General features: G+C 40.8%; 3 protein-coding genes across 4 annotated transcripts; 2 read left to right on the top strand and 1 right to left on the bottom strand.

The window, feature by feature from the left end:
* Positions 1–404: 404 nt before the first annotated feature.
* LOC135598331 (lipase-like) lies at positions 405–10678 on the top strand. Of its 2 annotated transcripts, none has more exons than XM_065091959.1 (11): positions 405–565; positions 695–764; positions 3589–3668; positions 3939–4004; positions 4147–4194; positions 4289–4356; positions 5796–5868; positions 5951–6112; positions 9535–9729; positions 10095–10183; positions 10273–10678. In XM_065091959.1, the coding sequence occupies exons 2-11, from the start codon at positions 698–700 to the stop codon at positions 10484–10486; spliced, it is 1062 nt and encodes a 353-aa protein (XP_064948031.1). In that variant the 5' UTR covers positions 405–565; positions 695–697; the 3' UTR covers positions 10487–10678. The 2 variants fall into 2 exon arrangements, with proteins under 2 accessions (XP_064948031.1, XP_064948030.1); XM_065091958.1 differs by having other exon boundaries at positions 501–628.
* Positions 10679–13009: 2331 nt separating this feature from the next.
* LOC103989734 (pollen-specific leucine-rich repeat extensin-like protein 4) lies at positions 13010–14215 on the top strand. The gene has a single exon (XM_009408682.2). The coding sequence runs from the start codon at positions 13010–13012 to the stop codon at positions 14213–14215; it is 1206 nt and encodes a 401-aa protein (XP_009406957.2).
* Positions 14216–14512: 297 nt separating this feature from the next.
* Positions 14513–17649, bottom strand: LOC103988714 (BTB/POZ domain-containing protein At1g03010-like). The gene is made up of 4 exons (XM_009407333.3): positions 17341–17649; positions 16654–16720; positions 15270–16445; positions 14513–15199 (listed from the first exon to the last, which is right to left on the bottom strand). The coding sequence occupies exons 1-4, from the start codon at positions 17433–17435 to the stop codon at positions 14660–14662; spliced, it is 1878 nt and encodes a 625-aa protein (XP_009405608.2). The 5' UTR covers positions 17436–17649; the 3' UTR covers positions 14513–14659.
* Between the last annotated feature and the right edge of the window lie 272 nt (positions 17650–17921).

Genomic DNA, 17921 nt, shown 5'->3' with positions numbered 1-17921 from the left:
AAACAATCGAGGATTAGGGTTTCAAGGATGCAGCGTTTGTTGCCCGCTCGCCCGATCGTCCGATCGCAGCAGCAACGATGGAGGTGCCGAAGAGAACAAGCAGTTACTCGTCAGGTTTTCGAAGGGGTTATAAATCAACTAGTGGGGGGCTCCCTCGGGCGACCGGACAGTAGGATCCAACCGTTGATACATGTGCAAAAGAAATCTCGACCGTAGGTTCCTTTCCATGATGAACGATTCGATCATAGTTTCATTTATTCCAGTTGGTATTTTGAAGACATAGCACTTATATCTACTAAGCAGGTCATTAAAACGTCAATTATACGCTAACAAAGGAAACCGGTCTCGGCCCAATGGGCCGTTCAACGAACCAAAATATCATCTCACGTACTGTAGAGAGATTTGGAGGTCATGGTGATGCTTCCACGCAGGCGACGACAAATCCCGAGAGGAAGCCCTTTGAGATCCCCTCTTTTCTCTACATCCGCTCTTCCCCCTTTCTTTGCTGTGTCTTTCGAGCGATTCGAGGATTCCGTTGCCGGAAAACGAACTCGGTCGGGCGAAGGTAACCCTCCCCGCGCACTGATCTCAGTTTGAGATAGTACGAGTAGAGCAATACATGCGAACGGTACGTGGGAATTTCTCGTGCTTATACTCGAGTGGTATCTCGCTATTTGGATGATGTTTCTGGTAGGCAATGGATCGGTCGCGTTTGCTGGCGGTATTGGTTTCGGTCTGCGTGATGTCGGCTTGTCGAGGGAGAGGTAATCGCTTCGTCTTGACCTAATTGACTAGGTGTTATTTGCTGAGTGGGTCTACAGGGAGGAAGAGTGATTGTTTTTTATGAGACACCGTATTGCATTATTCGACTTATGATGGAATCGTCTGAGGAGAAGTGGCGAGGGGAACGTATTATGTTGGTGGAACTGAATAGATGAACTGACATTTTCCTATAGTGCTAAAACAATAACTAAAATATGAAAAATGAAATAAAAAAAAATCTCCGCCATAATCAAGATTCTCCAATTAAGATGCCTTATCCTGTATCGCTAAAAAAAAAATTGACAAAAAAATTTCAAAATTATTGCTTGCTTAAATGTGTTATATGATTTAATTAGTTTCTTATAAGTATAAAAAGGTATTTACTATTTTGAAAGGTACCTTTCTTATTATTTCTTTTTTCTTACTAATAAATTTATCTTGTAATATAAGCTACCTCTGACCTTGACAATAACTGATTGTGTTATGTTGTTCTTATTGGCTTCTGGTGATATTTTTTCAGTCAGACAGTCATATATATATATTTATATATATATAATAATAATAATAATAATAATAATAATAATTTTATGTCTATCTATTCTTAGATAATTGAAGATCAATGATCATCTATTTGAAGATATCATGGTTGCATGCTTTGATTTGATTAGTTTATTTGGCACCTCTTTATGATGTTAATTTTTCTACAAAACAGAAGCACTAGTGGTCACCAAATTTATTATTAATGCCATCGACACCAGGTCATATCTCTTTTTTAACTTAACCTGTCACTCAATACTCATACTGTTGCATATTAATGATGAGATTCAATAGCGATGGGTTTTCTGGACTCATTGATCTACAGTTAAAGGATAACATATTTTGAATAGTTTTTAAGTAAAACTTTCATTTATGTCTAATTTTTTATTCTAGTCATGTGAATCAGATTTTACAGATGGTCTAGTTTGTAGGTGTACAATTCAAAGTTTGCAATACCAAATGATGTAGGACCATGCAAGACTGCATGGTGTACCATCATTATATGAAATTACAAACCTTCATAAAATTCTTTATTAATTGAGGCCCAAAGTGGTTGGATGATTTTCCCAAAATGGAATAGAGTAGTGTTGTATGTTTGTCAAATTAAAGTTACAAACAAGCAAAGGTTTTAGTTTTGATTGGCTCAGCATGGTTCAGCGAGTATTTATCAGTCTGATCGTCAACCTGGATGCAGACCGCTTAAAATCACACAGTCCATTTTGTTATTTAACACTGTTTGCTTTTTTTTCTCTCTTTTGAATGCCCCATTGCCAATGTGCTAGGGCTCACAACTCCTTGTGAGCATCTCCTATTAATCACCCGTCATGCGGGCACGCCTGCTTCCCATCAGCGACCTCATGTCTGCTTCATCTCCTCCTCCTTCCTCTTCTTCATTCTTCTTTTACTTCTTTCTCCCCTCCAAATCATTACCATCATATGTTCCAAGTATATGCTGGAATGGACCGGACCTGTACCAGTATAGCTATGGACTGGCTCAGGTCCAATGCCTGAAATTGGAAACCTTGCAAACAAGTATGAAATTTCTGAGGCTACTTATTTGGCTTTTTTAGCTAGATTTGATACTGTATTTTAGAGTTTTTGATACCCTACTGTGAAATGTTTTGCTTAAAGTTGTCTCTAGGGATTTTGGGTGCATTTGTTGATACAAAATAACGCAGGTTTAAAAAGTTTAGATTGTGAGAGCACCTAGAAAATATTAAATATCTAGATTTAGGTTGTTAAGGCCCTAAATAGATATAAGACAACTAGTAAAAAGATATTGAATGTCTACTCAGATTCAGTTATGTGCTAGATACATGCACTGTCTAGTGTTTCAAGAGAATGACATAAATGGCAAGCTTATAAGTCAGTGCTTAGTTTATTTCTCAGTTAATTAATTATGATTGTAAATTTAAATTTACATATAGATAATTGCATATACCATGGAAGGAATTGGAGTGTGCCAAGACCGTGTTAGATGTGTATGGCCTTGGGTAGACCCTACTCTGGTTTTGTTTGCTGGATAAACTTGCTTCCTTTTTCTTTTTTTTGACACACTATTTCTTGTTTGCTTTCTTCTTGTCTCATGAATCTAAGCTGATGAGTCTCGATGTTTGTCATTTGAGAAGGCAAATTGTTGACATCAAGATATTTTGGTGATGGTGGCAAATATAAAGATAACCTATGGATTTTTTTTAATAAGTCATGAATTTACTATTCTTATTATTATGAAACTGGAGTGTTCCAGTGATGGTTTGTAAACTTCGTTGGATTTTCTGCTTTCTGTCTTTGCTTTGTGATTACTTTCTTATTTACTTCCATGTTATCATTTTTCTAAATACCTTGATTCTTCAATTTTCATACGTGCTTGGCTCCTTAGTGCAAGCAATCTTTTTTTCTAGAACTGCATTTTACCTACTTAAGCTTCCATAAGTGGTTAAATTCACTGCTTAATAGCTGCTTCTTCTCTTATATCCAATATTATACATGAGAACAAGGTTAGATGGGGTACTTATTCTTTGACATTCAGATTCTCTTCGTCCAATCTGCATTAGATTTACAGCTGAAGCACCAATGGCCGTTTTTCTGTCAAGCTAAATCTTTAAAATTAGAAGTTCACTATTAACCTGGTGCTGTTACACTTGAGATGCATTTACTTGTTGTAACACAAATTACTGAATATTATATTTTTGTATACTGTTTGTCCTTCTTTTTGAGTGATGTAACATTTTGCATGTCAGTTACTGCAGCTGAGACATCTTTTTGACTGTTGTTTTTTTGTGATTACAGAACTTAGGATTGGTAGCGAGGACAATAGTCATGTGTATAACCATACTCTTGCCAAGATACTTGTTGAATATGCGTCTGCTGTAAGTTTGTTCAACAATACTTCTTTAATGAGTAATATTGCTATTTGTGATAAATAATACTTGTTAGCTTAGAAGATCATCGTGGTCCGATGGCTTGGCCATAAAGAACTAAAGTTTTGGGTCATGCTGTTGATGTGGCTTTTCTTGTTTAACTTGAGTTGTTCATTATCTTGTTCGGTGAACTTTTTTATTTCCAATTTTGTTGATGTTATGTTTAATCACATTTTTCTCATGCTCTTTTTGACCTTCAGATGTAAATGATTCCTGCAGGTGTCTATGTCAGATCTAACTGCATTATTTAGCTGGACTTGCTCTAGATGTACCGATTTGACAGAGGTTTGTAATTCGTTTTTTTCTTTACCTTGTTTTATTTGTTTAATTGGATTAGGTATGTATCGATAGCACGAAAAGGCAGCATTTGAAGTTTTTATATGATTTTTACATGGGTAGTTGTAGAAACTAAGGTGTATTCAAACAGGGTTTTGAGGTCGTAGAGCTGATTGTTGATGTTAAGAACTGTTTACAGGTGCGTTCTAATTTTTGTTTCTGTTACTCCAGTGCATAGATAATCTCTTTGTTTCATGTGTCTAATTATACATATAACTGAATTATGTACACAGTCATTTGTTGGTGTTGCTCATGATCTTAATGCTATTGTAGTCGCATTCAGAGGAACTCAAGAGAACAGGTACTAATGTTGCTATCATAATTGCAAGATGGTTTAGACCAAAAATGGATGAATTTGTTAGGTACCTCTGTAAGTTGGCATGCTTGTTATAGAATTGATACAAACTCTGGTAAGACATATGTAGAGTGACTTTCTAGTTATGTATACCTAGTTAAGGATCTCCACTGTTATTTCTGTTTTCTTTATCTGATTGTAGAAAAATTATACTGCTACTCTTGAATACGGAAATGATCTTGCTCTAAGATACATCATGAGGCAAGTGCCAAAATTGATAAAGGCCTATAATCGTGAGATGCACTATGTTTTTTAATATCTTAATTAAATCATTAAACTGTAATATGGACAAAGCTTAGATGGAGAATCTTTTTGGTTTTCTTGTCCAAATTTCTGATATTTGGTTTTTCATATACTAGTAATGTGTATCATGTTTCAGAGATTTTTTTTATGGTTATTGATGAGAATAGAGTAGTGTGGTAGTGCAAAAGCACCCTAATTTTATATGTCCTCTATCATCAGTCTAGGACAACATGCTAATGCAAAGAGATAACTAATTAAATGAAAACTAAAGTGAAAAAGCAAGGGTGTAGAAACATGGATTGGAAGAAGATGACTAGCATTTGGAGGAAACACCTGTCACAGTGAGTAAAATTACAAGACCATAAGACCTATAGAAACATTATTTCTTCATTTTATAATTCATGATCTTAATTTAATACATGTATAAGCCTTGTAAATCTTTGCTTATACTGGTAAAGTATGGTTCTGAATACCGTACCATACTAGTATCTAGATCATTTGTTGGTACGGTACATACTAAGCTATACCAAGCATACCGACACATGATACAGTAAGGTGTATTGATGTACCGCCTATATCGGTCCTCTATGTGTCTGGTGCGTACTACTCGTACCGAGCGGTATGGTACGGTATTGCAAACCATGAGGCAAAAATTTCAACTACTACTTAAATTGGGTAGGATAAGGACTTTATTTCATCTTCTAACAGTTTAAATTCATCCAAATTTCTAAAGCTAATATCTTATTTTATTATTAAATATAAAGCATTTGATAATATAGAATTCATCCTAACAAACCCAACATTCAGTAATAAATAAAAAACTTTAAAAAAAAATTAAACACAAACAAACTAAAAACATAACTTCCCCTAGGTTGGGATGCATTAGTTATTGATAGTTACCTATTGTAACTTTTTGAGACTATCTTTTGATAATATAGATCTTATCCTAACAAATCCAACATCCACTAATCCAAACACACAAACTAAACACTTGAGTTCACCTAGGTTGGGATCCATTAGTTTTTTATAGTTATCTATTGAAACTTTTAGAGACTATCTGAGCATTGTTGAAAGGTAATTGAGTTTGTGTTATTTTCCTTCTCTGTTCCTTGAGTTTTAATAGAATTGCTCTTTTTTTATAGTCTTCGTAATTGGATTCAAGACCTCTTCTGGAAGCAGCTAGATCTGAACTACCCAGACATGCCTGGTGCCATGGTAGGTAACGCTAGTTAAGAATTTGGAAGTGTCTACTTGGAAATGCACACTGATTTTTCTTTATACTCTTATGTGACTAAAGGTGCACCATGGTTTTTATTCTGCTTATCATAATACAACACTACGCCCTGGGATCATTAGTGCTGTTCAAAAGGCTAGGGAGTTATATGGAGACATTCCCGTCATGGTTACAGGGCATTCAATGGGAGGGGCTATGGCTTCCTTTTGTGCACTTGATCTTACTGTAAGTATCACATCATTACTTTTCTTTTATGATTTTACATGCAAGTTCTTTTATGGCATACTTCTTTTGGATTTAGACTATTCTTATATTCAATTCTAATGTGGATATAGGTTGTTCTATATTCAGTACTAGATTTGCTCCTATGTGAATTGCTTTTAGATTTCATAAGCATACGTGGTCTTCCATTGTTTCTTAGGATTTCATTTTACATGGTTTTTCATCTTTTTAGAATGATGAAACTTGATTGTAGAGATGTGATCTTCAATCAAATCAAATTTCGATTTCATCCATCTTTTTCTTCATTACCTTTATTTTTCTTTTTCTTCTACTCGAGTAATCTAGGAAAGAAAAATAGAAACACAGTAGATGTTGCCGTGTGACAACTTATAATTTTTTCAAAAGCTCCATCTGAAATACTAAATCTATTTTAAAGAAAAAAAATTTCAGATCGAGTTTGAAATATGTCAGTTATAGTTGAATGCAAGTTCATCATCAATCCAAACAAATTTGGGTTGATGCTTGATCATTATTTTTTCCATGTCAAGTGTAGAATCAGAAAGGGTCTCTTTTCAATCATATGGTCCTCATCAAGTGCCATCACATCTGAGTAGAAAGGCAAGTGGTTAACATCCCATGATGAAAATTCCATTGCTCACCGCCTCCGGCTTCTTAGTCCCACTCATGCATGGCTATTGGGAAAGAAACGATGAAAAAAGAGAGAAAAGAAAGAAGGGAAAAATGAAACAAAACAAAGGAAAATAAAGAAAGACAAAAAAGAAAGAAAAAGAATGCATAAACCATGGTTTTAGGTTTTTGGTACTGGACCCATACCAGTTCTTGGCTGGACTGATCTGGGTCCAGTACGCACCAACCACACCGTTACACGGTTTATCTCAGCAGGGGTCTGATACCCCCCTTTTTAAGGGTTTCAGATGTCTGAAAACCATAAGAACTCTATTTTATTGATATCTCATAGATTCATACCTAATAAAGTCAACATTCATATAATTTAACTGATTCAAATCTACAAAATAACATATACATTGAAACAAGTAACATATAGGAATCAATAATGGAATCTAAGAATACATTGTAATATGGAAATAAGTTAAAGAGTCATAGAATCAATTGTGCATAATAAATGATTGTACATAAACTTAGTCCTACCACCAAAATGAATGTCATGGTCCCATGGTGAGGGATCAGGGTCCTCGATGTAATAATATTGAAGATCAATGCGGTACAACTCTGTGATCCAAATATGAAATGGCTTCCATGACATCTTTTACTAGCATATACTGTGCTACTGATGTAGCAGTCGTTTTCATCATCATGAATCAGCCATGGTGGGAGGCTCCTAATGCAAGGACTGTGATAAATATAACTGTAGAAGACGTAGTACACTGGAGCTGTGGTTCTCAACAGTATATTGTTGTTATGTTCTGTAAGATGTATAGAACTTCGAAAATTATGATTAACTATCATCATGCATCAGTTCGCCAGAAGATTCAAGATAATAGGAATGCTAGGAATACAAGGAACTACTGTTTGACTAAGTATCATGTAAGCTCCTTTTCCTTGTTACAATAACTGGATGCATGGGCCTATTATGTGTTATTATGAGCCTTAAAGGGGAACAAGAGCTTAAAAGAGCCTCTTTTTAGCTGTATAGAACTTTAAAGGGGACAAGAAGGGGAACATGCCGAGGATGGGCCTGTTCTGCGAGCAGATTGCTCATTGGGGCAGTCCACATCACAGTTCACTGACAAACTGATACGTATCATTCGTTACGAATATAGTCAGCTTAAAATCATCTCATTCGGTATGTATGTAGAACCTTGCTCTAAACAATATTTCTACTACTAGAACATCGTCTAACTGGAATTGTCTTTGGTTCAATACCATTGAGAATCTGGATCGTGGTCATCTTCCTAAAATGAAAAATCTCCTAAGTGTGGGCCTCAATTCTTCATTTTCAGACATATCCGATGTGTGCATCTGGGATCAAAATTTTATTTTAGAAAAATCCATTAAGTGTGGGATCAATTTCTTCAAATTTGAAAATCTTCCAAGTTTGGAGCTAAATTCCCCATATTCCCAAGTTTGCGGCCAAAATTCTTATTCTTGTAAATCTCTTTATTCTAGGGTTAAATTCGTCATTCTTGGAAAACTCTCATACTTTTTGTTAGATTATCCAATTTTGAAAATAGCTCATTGTTGGAGCTGACTAACCCTTTTTTTTTAAATCTTCAAAGTTTGGGGTTAAATTCCCTAATTGCAAAATCTGTCAAATGTGAGGTTAATTTCCCTATTATTGAAAATATTGAAGTTTGAGATCAAATTATTATTCTTAAAATTCTTTCAAGTTTGTCGTCAAATTCCTCATTCTTAAAAATCTCCCATGTGAGTTGTCAAACTTATCAGTCTCGAAAATATCTCAAGTCTGAAGCTAAATTTTTGGTACTTGAAATTCTCTCAAGTATGGGGCTAAATTCTCCATTCTTGAAAATCTTCCATTAATTCAAAATTTTTCACTTTTGACTATCTCCCAAGCTTGAATTCAAATATCCCATATGTAGAAGTTCCAAGATGATTCAAGTGAAAGAATGCATTAAAGGATGAAGTCAAAGTTGACACAACCCCTTAATATTTGCATACATGGTTGGCACTAATTCTGAACATTTCAAAGAAGAAGCAACCATTTTCTTATGATACCAAATATTTATGTCGATGTACATTGGAGGTATAAAGTCTTCAATCTATATATAAATAAACACATGCGCATCATAAGTCTTGTAGAGGGACAAACTTATGATCCTATAAACATTTACCAAACTGGGCTTGTTCAACTGCAAGTGTTGTTGAAGTTGTTACACTCTTCACCAGCTCTGTTGCGGAAGGCATTTTCCAGACTATTGTGGAGGATGCACTTTTTTCCTCTTTTCCCTGTAACCATAGCAAGGCATCCATGATATTGTCTTTTCATGTTATGGAATTTGAACTTCTAGTTCAGAAAGAGCACACAGAGTTAATTGTTTTACACTCAGAAGTAACTGGACTCATCTTGTCATTTTCTTAATTCTAGTTATGTAGATGAATTTAAAAATAATCTATTTCTGAATCTTGTCATTGCAGTATTGCTACCATATTTACTGAAGCATATTATTTGGTCTTCCTTATTTTTCTCTTCATGGATGTATTGTCCTTATGTTCCTGGATCTATACTTGTTTTGTTAGAGCATTTTTTATTCCATTATTCTCTTAAAATTTATTCTTTATAATTTCCAAGGATTGGTGTCATTCATAAACAAGCATATTTTAGGTTTTGTGAGGATTGCATTTTTGGCAGCTCAACTTATGTTTCATTTTTTATCATAATCTTGTAAATGAGTTTCTTTACAGGTGTGTGTTCTTCTTTTTAGGTCAATTACAGAATACAGAATGTTCAACTTATGACATTTGGACAACCTAGGGTTGGCAATGCTGTTTTTGCTTCATATTTCAGCGAACATTTGCCACATGCAGTTCGAGTTACCAATGAGCATGATATTGTGCCACATTTACCACCATATTACTCTTACTTTCCCAAGAAGACATACCATCACTTTCCAACAGAGGTAAATGATTTGAGTTAAAATTACATTTTTTTGCCATAGATGTTGATCTAGACAATATTTGATATGCATTTCAATTGATGTTGAGTTTTGAACTAAATTGGGGCTGAGCCTTATCTGATCGGCTGCACTAATTATTAAACCAAGGATATTATTTTGCACCCCATAATTGTATATCTGTCTTCTTGAATCCATCATGATAGACTCTTCATTTTAGAGATAAGCATACAACTTCATACTTCCATTTACTGTTCATTTCATGTTCCAATTGTTACTACCTGGGTGCTTCTTCTACCAATTGCTTTGAAACTGACATTTCATCTTTGCAATATCTATACTTTTGTTGCCCCTTTTATGAATGTTTACAGGTATGGATCCATAACTTTGGATTAGATAGTCTTGTGTATATTACTGAGAAGATATGTGATGGTTCTGGTGAAGACCCTTCGTGTAGCAGGTCAGGTTTCAACAGTGCCACTATTTTGATTTAGTTTGACTTCTTCATTATGTTAAAAGCTCTTAATTATCTGTTATCGCCGTCAAAAGGTCTGTAAGTGGGAACAGTGTAGCAGATCACCTGGAGTACTTCGGGATTGATATGCAGGCAGATACTTGGGGCTCCTGTGGAATCGTGTTCAACGAAAATATGGTGCAGTATCAAGTAGATCTTGCAGGAAACATTGTCTTATCGAAGTGGCCAACTGTTTCATCAACTCCACAAAAAATTATAGAAGCAGATAAAGGTCGGAGTGCTTCTTAGCATCCCCAGCCACCACCACCAAAATAAGGAAAACAGAAGGAAGAATGGGGAACTACATGTACATAGTTCTTATGGTTTACAAGATTAGCCAGCATTGTCAAAGCTGTATCTATGCATTCATGAGGAATAAATCCTAGCTTCATTAATATGTTTACCAATTCTAAGGTATTGCAAAAGAAACTCATTTCTTCACTTGGTTATATGAATTATATGTGCTGAAAAGTGCTAGCAATCAATCAAACGTGCACAAATTGCCTAATATACCTTTCTGAATTGCCTGTAGATTTAACATTTTATTGTTGTAATCAGGTGCATAATAGATTGTCCGTCTGTATTGACAAGACACGATTGGAACTAATGAATCCAAAAGGTTCCATGATTCCATGATTCCTTCGTATAATGCTTGCTTACTTGATCCCTTGTAGTTAGCTATTTTTAATATTTTAATTTTTATAATTTAAAAAATTATATTCACATCCCTATAGTTATAAAAATGAAACACTTAAACAGTTGAGGGATGAAGAAGACCACCTGTTTGGGTAGAGATGAAAAATTGAGAGGACAACTAAAACCTTAAAAATAGGGTACAAATTAGAAGAAAATAATTAAATATCAAGCCCTTATTCTCTTCCCACTCTTTGCCTAAACAAGCATGTTCCTTTTTCCTATCAAATTATTGCATCTTATCATGCCATGGTCAACCTTTTGATCTACTTCTCTTTGGATAGAGATGAAAGATTGAGAGAACCCTAAAAAATAGTGTAAAAGTAGCATAAAAATAGAAGGAAGAAAAAAACAATAAAATAAAATCAAGCCCTTTGTTTTCTTCCTACTACTACTCTTCCCTAAACAAGCATTCTATTTTTTGAATTAAATTATGGTATTTATTTCTTTTCCAAATATAGTAAAAACAGGTGCTTTTTCCGTTATTCACCCATTTCTTTTGTGTTCCCCCATTGATTTTTGCTAATTGTAGACAAATAGATGCTTAACTGTACAAAAGAAACAAAGATAGCCAAAGGAGAAGAAGCCAACCATATTAACTACCATGAAACCAGGAGAGCCACACACTCTCTCCATCCCCGACGCTAATCACCCAAATAACACTCCTTCCTCCTCCTTCCTTCATCCTTCACCGTGCCGTCCTCGAAGCCTCTCCCCGGGTGGTTGGTGAGGCCTGACATGAGAACTTTCGGCCCACCATCCCCTTTCCCCTTCGTTCTCCTCCTCCTCCTCTCTTCTGCGGCCGATGGCGTCGGGGACTTTATCCACTTCCTCGGTACTCCGTCGATCTTGCAGCCCAACAGAACCATCATCCACACACTATCCTTTCCCTTTGTCCCCATCGTCAACGACACCATACCACCACCGGAGGCGTTTATCCCACCCATTGTGAGTGACTCCTTTCCCTCCTTCGGCGTTGGTGACATCCCCGAGGCAGAGGATGCCTCCACCCCTACTAGCTTCAGCAAAGCCACCGTCCCGCAGCCGTCGATGAGTGATGCCGCCACCAATGCGAAGCCGTTGTCGAACATCGGCACAATCAGCAATCCCCAGCCGTCGATTAATGCGGCCACCACCGATGTGAAGCCTCTGTCGAACGCTGGCACAACTAGCAACCCCCAGCCGGCGACGAATGCGGCCACCACCATTGCGAAGCCTCTGTCGAACGCTGGCACAACTAGCAACCCCCAGCCGGCGACGAATGTGGCCACCACCATTGCGAAGCCTCTGTCGAACGCTGGCACAACTAGCAACCTCCAGCCGGCGACGAATGCGGCCACCACCATTGCGAAGCCTCTGTCGAACGCTGGCACAACTAGCAACCCCCAGCCGGCGACGAATGCGGCCACCACCATTGAGAAGCCTCTGTCGAACGCTGGCACAACTAGCAATCCCCAGCCGGCGACGAATGCGGCCACCACCAATGCGAAGCCTCTGTCGAACGCTGGCACAACTATCAACCCCCAGCCGGCGACGAATGCTGCCACCACCAATGCGAAGCCTCTGTCGAACGCTGGCACAACTATCAACCCCCAGCCGGCGACGAATGCGGCCACCACCAATGCGAAGCCTCTGTCGAACGCTGGCACAACTATCAACCCCCAGCCGGCGACGAATGCGGCCACCACCAATGCGAAGCCTCTGTCGGACATCAGCACAACCAACAGCAACTCCCAGCCGTCGGCAAATGCGGTCACCACCGATGAGAAGCCTCTGTCGAACATCGGCACAATCAGCAGCGACTCCAAGCTGTCGACGGATGCGGCCACCCCAAGTGCGAAACCTCTGTCGAACATCGGCACAATCAGTAGCGACTCCAAGCCGTCAGCGAATAAGGTCACCAATGCGAAGCCTCTGGCGAACATCGGCACAATCAGCAACCCCAAGCCGTCGATGGATGCGGCCACCGCTAACGCGAAGCCGATGTCGAACATCGACAAAAGCGGCGAACCCAAGCTGTCGACCAATGCGAAGTTGCTGTCGACGAATGCCGCCACAAACCCGAAGCCGATATCGACCATGTCGCCAGTCCCGTCCATCATCGCGGACAATGGCGAAATCAGCAACCCTTTGCTCAAACGCGCCCACACTGCCATCCATGCCTGGAAGCGAGCCATCGTCTCGGATCCCAACAACTTCACCGGCAACTGGGTCGGCCATGACGTGTGCTCCTACAACGGCATCGTCTGCGCTCCCTCGCTCGGCGACCCCTCCCAGGACGCGGTGGCAGGCCTCGACTTCAATGGCGCCGACCTCGCCGGCCACTTCCCCGTCGAGCTCGCCCTCTTGCACGAGATCTCCCTCATCCACGTCAACTCGAACCGATTCCAGGGGCAGATTCCGGGGAACCTCTCCAACCTGCAGCTGCTCGAGGAGCTCGACCTGAGTAACAACGGCTTCGTCGGGCCGTTCCCCATGGAGGTGCTCCAGCTGCCCAAGCTCCGCTACCTCGACCTCCGCTTCAACAACTTCGAGGGGCCATTGCCGCCCGAGCTCTTCGACAAGGATCTTGACGCCCTGTTCTTGAACGACAACCGGTTCAACACCACCTTGCCGGAAAACCTGGGCAACTCCAAGGTCTCCGTCATGGTTCTGACCAACAACAACTTCGAAGGCCGCATCCCCAGGAGCGTCGCACAGATGAATGCAACCCTGAACGAGATCGTCATCAGCAGCAACCATTTTAGCGGCTGCTTACCGCTCGAGTTCGCGTCGTTGGGCAACGTCACGGTGTTGGATCTGAGCTCCAACTCATTCGCTGGGGTCTTGCCCAAGAGCATGATCAAAGGGTTGCAGAACGTGGAGCTGCTCAACATCGCCGGCAATATGCTGACCGGCGTGGTGCCGGAGAGCATCTGCGACTTGAAGCACCTCATCAACTTCACGTACTCCTCCAACTACTTCAAGGGAGACGCATTGAGTTGCCCCACGACGTGGAGTTCGGATGTGGTGTTCGATGGCCAAGTTAATTGCATTGCAGGACGGCAAGGACAGAGGGCAGCAGAGGACTGCGCTGCCGTGGTGAATCATCCGGTGAATTGCGGTGGTGGGAATGTGAAGTCGCCACCATCTCCAGCTCCCATCTTCTCGCCACCGCCGGCGCCACTCACGACACCGTCCCCGCCACCACCAGCCACTGCGGCGGTGCCATCACCGTCGAGTCTCCCACCAGTTGGTGGGTTCGAGTATGCATCTCCACCTCCCCCCATCTTCAAAGGCTACTAGTTTGGCTTCAATGACCCGAAAGGGTTTATGATCTCTATCTTGACTGCTGTCTTTGCACGGGGAGGAAGGGAACAAATGTATACGCTGAAATGACCATTTAATGTTTCTCAAGAACTCAAGTCTCAGAATCACATGTTTTCGACTTTACCCAATTGGGTTGGATGAGTTAACTCAGAATTTATTGCCTATATATATATATATATATATATATATATATATATATATATATAATTCTTTGACATGATCGAGATTAGCAAGATTTCGTTGCTGGTCATTTTGATCCTTCTCAAGCATGTGTTCAGGAAAAGACAAGTATATCGACTCTTCAGCTCTCAGAAGAACGTACAGAGCAGAAGGAGATCTATCGAAGTACAAAACTTATCATCAAACACTTTCCGACATCATGGCAAACGTGAGGCTACACACACCAAACAGGACAATGCTTCACGAGATGGAGTGGCGCCGCCGCTTCTGAAACATGAGGCGAGAGTCGGAAGCAGTCTTGGAGCTCAAGGGCTTGGCATCCCTCCTCCGGAACAAGGAGCTGAGCTTGCTTAGCTTCTTCGTAAAAGATCTGAGCAATTTATTGGCAGGATTTGGACGAACGAGCTCCTTCTTCATGGAAACGTGATCCTTCTCGAGATCAGTCAGCCGTATCCGCATTCGTGCGACCTCCAGCTTGAGCTCCCTGTTCTCTCTCCTTACTGATGCGTAGCAATCTCTGGGCGAGATGGCGCCACTCCCCACCCCGCTGCCCGATCTTTGAGAGTACTGACCGTTTGCTGAGCCGAAGAAGAGCTGATCATGGTTTCCGTTGATGGCGTTTCGGAGCCTGATCTGCTCGAAGTAGAGGACCTGCACTGCCATCTGCACGGGCAGCCTCTCGTTCTGGGCTGCGTGGCTGCAGGCTTCCTGAGACAGCTTCTGGCAGTCGATGGTCTTGCAGAGGCGGTAGCGTTCTGAATCCTTGATGTTGGGATGGACCTGGAATGATCTGAGTTCTATTACACGATCGTCAAGATTGGGGCTTGTTCTGCATAAGATTGGAAATTACCTTGAGGAAGATATCAACAGCCCGGTACAGGCCATCGTTCACGACTCGAGCATGATCCGGGAGTAGCTCAGCAAGAGCGATGAACTTGGAGGGCGTCAGGTTAGAATCCAGTGCGATCTCTGCAAGGTAGCTATCCAAAAGCTTGGAAGCTTTAACCATCAAGCTCTGCTTTGGAGATCGCGGGCTATCGAACACATAACGGCTGTCTCTATCCTCTCTCAAATGAGCTCCGTCGTCGTCTTCCTCCTCATCCGAGTTCAGGAAGACGGAAAAGATCCTGGCGATCGAATCCGTGTCATACAGCGAGTGACTCCCGGTATGGGTGCTTGCAGGAATCAGTATGTCTTCCAGAATTGCTTCGTCAAGCTGGATTCCGATTCTCCTTTCCAGGTCTGCTCTACAAAGCGTGGATGCCGAGACCATTGTGGCGGTCTTGAGGAGACCTGAAAGGAATGCCAGTGGCACCGGGCTCTTTCTCGACTGCGTGGGGAGTAAGCTGACGATCGTCTCTACCTTGATCTTTTGCTTCTTCACAGTCTCTGCATCGGACAAGCTGCACTTTGATGGCCGGATATCTCGAGCTGCGAGGCCTTGGATCGAGTTCTGGGCGTAGTAGATCAAAACCCTGCTTACAGTCTCCTGCTTCAGGCCTTTGGATTTCATGGCAGTGAGAACCCGTTGGAAGAAATCCAAGTTCAGCATCACCAGAGCCTTCCCCCACCAGTCTGCTGTTGCTTCCACCTCAATGAGGCCATGCTCAGGTGTTGCGAGGCCTGTCGTGTGTTCCACTTTGCAGGCGTTGGTTGCGATCGCCATGATGATTCTGCTGATCAGGTTGATGTCCTCTGCTACCGGGAGGAGGCTTTCACAACGATGGAGCACGGTGATCGAGTTCAGGTTGTTTGAGAAGACCGCTTCCTTGAGGAAGATCTCAGCTCGGAGCTCCAAGTTCTTCTCTGCGAATTCCTCCGTCATCTCCAAGTAATGCGCTGCGCAGCTCAGCATGGCGGCGTTGGAAAGATCGAGCTCTATGTGGACGCCGTAGCAGAACTTGGCGGCGAGCTCGAAGGCTTCTGCACCACCCGGTGTGCCTTGCAGATTGATGCGTGTCACCTTCGAATCTTTGGCCTCGGACACAAGCTTTCTGATCTTTCCGCTCCTTGAAACCAGAGGGAACTGCAGAGATTGATGGCCATGTCGTGAGTGAGTGTTCAATGCTTAATACCAAAATGGATTGGGCTCAGGAAAAATGGTACAAAACATTTAGTATCACATGAACTACAACATTGTTCTTCACCTAGAGTTAGAACTAAATGCAGGGAACAAAACTCAAGTTCTTTCTGTCTTCCAAGGAATTGATCATTTGGATTCGACTTGGTCTCACCTTGTGGAGTGGAAAGCTTGATGTGCCAACTTCAACTGTGAGATCACTGGAAACATCAGAGAGAGGCCTGTAAGACAAATCAACAAGAGTGCAGGAGTCAGCACAGCACAGATGAACATTGTGAAGAGGTTCTTCAGTCGACAAATCAGGAGTTTTGATGAAAGATTACTGTGTAGAAGAGAGAACCCATAGATTGGAATCTACTTGTTATTGCTGACATTAACATGACATGAAATTGCTGCCTGATATCTTAGCAGCAAGAAAACAATGTGGAGCATGGTTTGCTCCCCATGATGCAACCTTTGACTAAATAGCCAGCTTGACATAATTGCCTATGATTCATTCTCTTTCGTCTTTTGCCTTCTCTTCAACTTTCTGAAGTTTTATCAGCAAGAACAGGACTGATGATGAGATAGATATATATCATGCCATTTAAATCTTCTTTCGTATTAATTGCTTTTAATTGAAATGATTTCTTTCGTCTTTCTTCTTTCTTCTTTCTTCTTTCTTCTTTCTTCCATGCCAATATGACAGAAAACTACTACCACATAAGGGATCTGTAGCAGAAGAGTTTCCTACGTAAAAGAAGCCTATGAATCGAATGAATAATTTGGAACACCAAACAAAATATCATGAAGAGGAAATCGATTTCGACAACTTCATGCGTGGTCTGGAGATCGGAATTACCATTCGGTGGCCTGTCGTGTGCTCAAACTGGACCGAAAAATTCGCTTCCCGGGAACACTTTGCTGCTTCAGCTCACTGACAGTGGCCACCCCCATCTTTTCCTCTCTATGACAAGAAGGAGGCTGCTCTTAGTCTGATGCACGGAGGAGGGAATGAGAACGACGGAGTGTGCTTCTTCCAGTGTTGTAGGTTTATGAGGGTGGAGTGGGGACAGGGAGTAAAGCTCTGCAAACTTGATGAGAAACCAAGTCTTGAGAACAGTGAGATAGTAGTTGATGATCTGATGAGAACTTTTGGATGACTCTTCCCGATCACTCTGCGCAAAAGGTAGAATTTATAGTATCACCTTTTGGCAAAGAGGACCAACTCGACATAAAGTTCATTGTTGTTGGATACATCTTCTCATTTGTTTATAGCTACCACCATTGCTTGCTAAATAATTCTAGTCAAGTCCTGAGATTGATATCTCAATCTCTTACTTTTTGTTCTATTGATATGTTCCAAGAAAAATGCAGCAAAAGAAGCCTCCATGACTGTGACTAGTATAAACACCTTTTGCTAAGATTAAGAGTATTTATGGT

This window comes from Musa acuminata, chromosome BXJ2-1 (genome assembly GCF_036884655.1).
Source record: "Musa acuminata AAA Group cultivar baxijiao chromosome BXJ2-1, Cavendish_Baxijiao_AAA, whole genome shotgun sequence".
Lineage (NCBI taxonomy): Eukaryota > Viridiplantae > Streptophyta > Magnoliopsida > Zingiberales > Musaceae > Musa > Musa acuminata.
Note: the sequence above shows the minus strand (reverse complement) of the source record. Positions and strands in the feature narration are given on the sequence as shown.